The sequence below is a fragment of the Nicotiana tabacum genome, chromosome 7, assembly GCF_000715075.1.
Source record: "Nicotiana tabacum cultivar K326 chromosome 7, ASM71507v2, whole genome shotgun sequence".
NCBI classification, from domain to species: Eukaryota; Viridiplantae; Streptophyta; class Magnoliopsida; order Solanales; family Solanaceae; genus Nicotiana; species Nicotiana tabacum.
In genome coordinates this window covers 1,181,788-1,188,352 of record NC_134086.1, presented here as the reverse complement: position 1 = coordinate 1,188,352, position 6,565 = coordinate 1,181,788, and the positions used below count along the sequence as shown (strand labels likewise).

Here is a 6,565-nt window from a genome sequence, read left to right as displayed (position 1 = left end):
TTGTAAATTTTTATGGATCAATTTGTTATTAGAGCTAAAAGATCAATAGGAACTTAACAAAAGCAGAAGACCGAGAAGCATTTGAAGAGTATAAGAGAGCTAAGAGCAACAACAACAACAACAACAACAACCCAGTGTAATCCCACAAGTGGGGTCTGGGGAGGGTAATATGTACGCAGACCTTACCTCTACCCCGAGGGGCAGAGAGGCTGTTTCCAGGAGACCCTCGGCTCAAAGAGGCAACAAGAGACACTATATTAGTACTATCAATAGACTCATAATAAAACAACATAAAATACCATAAAATCCATAACATAACATAAATACCATAAAATAACAAAGTAACAGCAATATAAGAGATATAGGAAATACGAAAAACTATTAGTAAAGCTCGAGAGGAAGCCCTAAATGGCTTGTACCAAAACTAGGGACATGAGAAAGGGAGAAAGAAATGTTTAAAATAGTAAGATTAAGAGAGAAAAGGAGTAAGGATTTAAACCGGCTGAAGTGTATCAAGGACGATGCTCAACTAGTGTTGACAGGAGATAATGAGATCAAGGAGAAATTGATTAGGCTATTTTTGTCAATTATTCAACTCGAACAATGAGAATTACAAATCTCCATACATCACCCTTTAGCTACACTCTTAGAATTAGGCCGTCAAATGTAAAGGATGCCATGAAAAAAATGAGCATTAGAAAAGTCTCCAAACAGTATCCTTATAGAGGGTTGGAAGTATCTTGGAGAGGTTTGAGTAGGATGGATTACCATGTTATTTAATGCTATACCAAGTTATTCCTCTACATTTTTTTATGAGAAGGGTAGAGGCTTCAAGCACAAGTTATCATCCCAGAACTACTATAAAGCCTTTATTTTATTTTTGTAGCATCCATAATAACATGGATAGTTTAAGAGCAACCCTTTTAGACACGAATAGAAAAGTGGTACCTGACACGCCTAAGATACTCAAGTCCATCTTCAGGAGGACCAGAATCAAAGTCAGGCTCGCCTGTAAGTATAAAGGCAGGTCTTTGGATGCTGCTATAATCATCATTGCTATCATCACTTTCTTCATAAGCATTGCTTTCTCCCTCATAAGAGATGCCATCATCCCTACTGAGAGGAAACGCCGAAGGAGAATTTCTAGTGTCTATACTCCCTTCTTGAACATCCAAGTGCCCTGAATGGTCATTACCTGAAAGGTGTAAATGATTACTCACGTACACTTAGCAACGTCTAATACAGATGTCTGAGCAAATCCAGAAAATCAACTAATATATCATCCTCAAGCAAATTTCAGGTTGAGATGTTTATTCACTTCAAATGCAAATGAAATTTATCAATTCAGTCACTTTACTACTGCAAGTAGACCATACAATTACATCAGCAATCCATCCAGTGTACTACATTCTATTACATGAACAGTATACGTAAACACATCATCTCTCTCTCTAACACTGTATCAGTGTTTCATTTACAAGAGCTATCTATCTACAATCAGATTCATCATTGTGGTAAGATATGAGCAAATAAGAAATCAATGCTCATCCCAAACACTTTTCTGTACAGCAGAGGTATTGGACAATGGTTAGAAATGCTCTTCCCGACAGCCCTTCATCTCGAACAGGGTACAATAGTAAAGACCTAATGCCTAGGTAAACACAAAGTGTTTTGCAGATTCATATATGCCATGCCTCTTTGAGTATAAACTTTCATATGTTTTCCTCGTTCTTTTGCAGCCAAAACACCTGTGCCAACAGAAATTTGGAAACCCATCAAACTGACACAACCACAACAGAATGTGTAGAGAAGAAAACAATACATAAAGGCAAGATATAGAGTAAAAACTTTGACATGAAATGTGTAGCTTGTCAAAATGCCAAGAGTTATAATCTACAATATAACCCAAGTTACATCTAAACTTTCATTTGCATGAAAATGGGGAAGGTCAATGATAGGGTCCGCTGTTGGAACACAATTCTCCACTACAATAGTTGTGTCCTCCTCCTCCTCCCCCCCCCCCCCTATTTTTGGGTGAAAGAAGCACTCTTTGAATCCTCTTTTACCAAAAGTGTTAAACAGATTTAACAAAAAAAAAAACTTAATGTAAAGAGAGGCATTTGAGATTTTACTTTTTATTCTTTGGCGTTCTCAGATATATCCAGTAATAGTGCCAGCAAGGAATGATAGAAAAGATAAAACCCTGACCTTAAACAATAAGCAACTAACAATTTTAGAAGGTGAAGATCAAACAGCTTCTGAAACTAATATTCACTTTGCACACAGGCTTATATGTTTAGCAGACAGAGAGAGTGAGAGGTCGTTTCTGATAGCGACCATGTATGGGTGTGTGCATATATATTATATGTATATGTATAAAGAAGTCAAGCATCAACAACGAAAACTAAAAAGGAAGGGTGAAAAGTAAAAAATAACTGTTAGTTTTTTTAAAATAAATAAGCGAAGTTTCACTGATGAAAACCAGCATTAAGAAAACGCCGGTCCAAAATACAGTCAAGGATTTACATGAATTGCAGTTTGCTGATGAAATCAAGTATGCCTTCAACTTCATTTACAATTGCCATCTTGCACCAAAAAGCTACCCAAGTTATGCAACTATGCTTAGGCTACTACTAATTACATTTTCAAATTTGCCTTCAAATATTCTAAGATTCCTTTCCCTTCGAAAACAAAACTTTAGTTAATTGCTTGTGCACTTCATAGAACTAACTGGGAAACAATGCACCCTCCAAGATACAAGGCACACATGGATATGCTGATTTTCTTAATCTTTTTAATCAATGTATTACCTAGAACTCTTACAGCATAGAACCACTGCATAACAGGCCATAGAGCACTCTGCTGAGCAACTTTTACAGATTCAGTTAATGAAATATCAGAATTTTTAGAAAAGCAAATCAATAAAGAGTAAAAAGATATTTTATGTAGCCAAAGAAGTTTTTGTATTCTCTTAGACAAACGACGATATTGTATAATTCTTCCAGTATCTTGATTTTGACTTGATACAAATTTGGGTATGGCATTCTCTTGTCTTTTTCTCATGTACTACTGGATCACCATACATATTTTTACATCTCTTTGATGCTTTTATTTTATATAGCTTTCTTATTTACCGATCAAAAACGAAAAGAGAAAATACAATACAACTTGAATTTGGCTGGCCTGCATGCTCGTACATTGATTTAAATAGAATGACCTCCCGCTTAACATTTGAACAACTTTAGAAAGAAACATCCAGAAGCAATAATCCAACAAGTCAATCTCTTAAAATGATACCACCATGCCAACAGATAATGAACACTATTTCACAAAGATTGAGAGGTTTAAATATTAAACCTTCAAATTAATTGACTAGGTAAACTTCACAGCATAATTATTTTTATCAGGCCCAACAAATTATCATGTAATCTTTACTGCCAGTTTCGGAAATATAGTAAATTATACTCTTAGAAACGCCAGGTATCAAAGAACAAACAACATTAGCCATTCAACTATTCAAACAACGCAGAAAAAGAAAATTCAGATAATACGAGTTGTCAGGGAATCACGCACCAGAAATCACAGGGGTATTTTCTTTTCCAAGGTGTCCACGAATGTGCTTTTGAGTATTAGACTGAAGGAGGCCATCGTACTCCTTTTTCACAGTATCATCAAGCCCACAGTACACCTCAACCCACTTTTTCCTCTGTTCTTCGATTCCAACAAACCTCAAATTTTCCAACTCCTTTCTACGATAAACCATTTTCTCTTCTCCTCCTTTCCTTTTACAGCCATCAGAAATGAGCACATTTTTTTCTTTTGCTTTTCTTGCCACCATTTTCTCTCCATTCTCTTTTTCTACTTGATGGTTTGCATTCTTTTTCTTCTTATTTGTTCTTGATTTGTATCTTTTATCAACTGTGCGACTTTTTCCACCTTGAGAGATATCAATCATTGCTGTATCATCAATTACTTCAATCTTTAGAGAACACCTAACAGACCCATCATCTGTTGTATCTTTGGGCGGCACATGGGTATTGTCTTTGACTTCAAATTCTTGAGTATCCACATTGAGCTTCTCAGAAATGCCTGTCATCTTTACAGAGTTGGCCTTCTCAGTGAAAGAAAGGGTTTCTTTGGAAGCAAAAACAGCATGAGATTCGAAACCGTCAGCCATGATGATGATTATTCACATTCAGGAGAGGGAGAGAAAGCGGTAAATTGGAGCCAAGGGGTTTGGGGTTTTTTGGCATTTGGAGGAGTTTTGTAGCATTTTCTACCCGCGATGGCGTAGAAACTTTTGTGAGAATCACAAATGTATGCTCAAGTGCAGTTTGGTCCTCTATGTATTAGTTTATTACCTTGCACGCAACAAATTCTATATGTTTGCAAAAAAGGAACACTTTTGAACCAAGCCTAAACTAAAACTTAAGGGGTCATGGGTCACAATATATAAACTTTAGGGGTCACGGGTCACAATATATAAACTTTATATTGCATTACAGATTAATTGTGGGGCATTTGCATCTATACTCATTTTTTGGATCACGTTTTAACTTGTACCCGCTTTACAAAAAAAAATTGCAGGCGTACCCAATTTTTTTTACGTAACTTCGGCATACGGGCCTGAAGTAGCAAAGGCAATCACGCAAAACTTCAACATTCTAGTAGACGGGCCTAAAGTAGCAAAAATTGTTGAACTAGACGTGCTTAAGTTTTTGTTTGTAATTATTGAACTTAAGCATTCTAGTAGCTGAAGTTTTGTTCTCTATTTGCTGAAGTTTTTGTTTGTAATTGCTGAACTTCAGCACGTTTTAGCTGAAGTTTTTTACGTAAACTTAGCGTTGGCTAAAGTTTTTGTTTGTAAATTGCTGAACTTAAGCATTCTAGTAGCTGAAATTTTGTTCTCTATTTGCTGAAGTTTTTGTTTGTAATTGCTGAACTTCAGCACGTTTTAGCTGAAGTTTTTTACGTAAACTTAGCGTTGGCTAAAGTTTTTGTTTGTAAATTGCTGAACTTAAGCATTCTAGTAGCTGAAATTTTGTTCTCTATTTGCTGAAGTTTTTGTTTGTAATTGCTGAACTTCAGCACGTTTTAGCTGAAGTTTTTTACGTAAACTTAGCGTTGGCTAAAGTTTTTGTTTGTAAATTGCTGAACTTAAGCATTCTAGTAGCTGAAATTTTGTTCTCTATTTGCTGAAGTTTTTGTTTGTAATTGCTGAACTTTAGCACGTTTTAGCTGAAGTTTTTTACGTAAACTTAGCGTTGGCTAAAGTTTTTGTTTGTAAATTGCTGAACTTAAGCATTCTAGTAGCTGAAATTTTGTTCTCTATTTGCTGAAGTTTTTGTTTGTAATTGCTGAACTTCAGCACGTTTTAGCTGAAGTTTTTTACGTAAACTTAGCGTTGGCTAAAGTTTTTGTTTGTAAATTGCTGAACTTAAGCATTCTAGTAGCTGAAATTTTGTTCTCTATTTGCTGAAGTTTTTGTTTGTAATTGCTGAACTTCAGCATGTTTTAGCTGAAGTTTTTTACGTAAACTTAGCGTTGGCTAAAGTTTTTGTTTGTAAATTGCTGAACTTAAGCATTCTAGTAGCTGAAATTTTGTTCTCTATTTGCTGAAGTTTTTGTTTGTAATTGCTGAACTTCAGCACGTTTTAGCTGAAGTTTTTTACGTAAACTTAGCGTTGGCTAAAGTTTTTGTTTGTAAATTGCTGAACTTAAGCATTCTAGTAGCTGAAATTTTGTTCTCTATTTGCTGAAGTTTTTGTTTGTAATTGCTGAACTTCAGCACGTTTTAGCTGAAGTTTTTTACGTAAACTTAGCGTTGGCTAAAGTTTTTGTTTGTAAATTGCTGAACTTAAGCATTCTAGTAGCTGAAATTTTGTTCTCTATTTGCTGAAGTTTTTGTTTGTAATTGCTGAACTTCAGCACGTTTTAGCTGAAGTTTTTTACGTAAACTTAGCGTTGGCTAAAGTTTTTGTTTGTAAATTGCTGAACTTAAGCATTCTAGTAGCTGAAATTTTGTTCTCTATTTGCTGAAGTTTTTGTTTGTAATTGCTGAACTTTAGCACGTTTTAGCTGAAGTTTTTTATGTAAACTTAGCGTTGGCTAAAGTTTTTGTTTGTAAATTGCTGAACTTAAGCATTCTAGTAGCTGAACTTTTGTTCTCTATTTGCTGAAGTTTTTGTTTGTAATTGCTGAACTTCAGCATGGTTTAGCTGAAGTTTTGTTCTATATTTGCTTGTGTACTTTCCGATTAAGAAAGGAACTTGCATCTTTCTATCACTTGAAGTTCTAAACGTTCTTTTTAGTTCTTCCTTCTATAATATGTTTTTGGCGTGGTCAGAACAATCAGAAAATAATTTTTTCTTTTGGAACATGAAGTTAATACAGATGGATTTTTTATCTTCTCTTTGTCAAATGTTTTGTTATGTTCTTTCTGTTTAATTTTGTGGCAATACGAGTTGAATTATGAACTACTTAGAATACTTAACAATTCTTCCCGTTTTAATGCAGTTCTGACTCTGCGGATGTTGAGGAACTTGAGAAGAAGTTGGCCTCTCTT

At 35.0% G+C, this 6,565-nt stretch overlaps 1 protein-coding gene across 3 annotated transcripts; it reads right to left on the bottom strand.

Annotated features, from left to right (window-relative positions):
* Positions 1-379: 379 nt before the first annotated feature.
* On the bottom strand, positions 380-4,299 carry LOC107788051 (uncharacterized). Of its 3 annotated transcripts, none has more exons than XM_016609698.2 (2): positions 3,574-4,299; positions 380-1,195 (listed from the first exon to the last, which is right to left on the bottom strand). In XM_016609698.2, exons 1-2 carry the CDS (start codon positions 4,175-4,177, stop codon positions 924-926), a joined length of 876 nt encoding a protein of 291 aa, XP_016465184.1. In that variant the 5' UTR covers positions 4,178-4,299; the 3' UTR covers positions 380-923. The 3 variants fall into 3 exon arrangements, with proteins under 3 accessions (XP_016465184.1, XP_016465185.1, XP_016465186.1); XM_016609699.2 differs by having other exon boundaries at positions 380-1,180; XM_016609700.2 differs by lacking the exon at positions 380-1,195 and adding an exon at positions 1,319-1,748.
* Between the last annotated feature and the right edge of the window lie 2,266 nt (positions 4,300-6,565).

Excerpts from the sequence above, each read along its gene's own strand:
- LOC107788051 (XM_016609698.2), bottom strand. The coding sequence starts at position 4,177 with ATGGCTGACGGTTTCGAATCTCATGCTGTTTTTGCTTCCAAAGAAACC. Across the intron at positions 1,196-3,573 it reads AAATACCCCTGTGATTTCTG|GTAATGACCATTCAGGGCAC; the intron begins GTGCGTGATTCC and ends TACACCTTTCAG.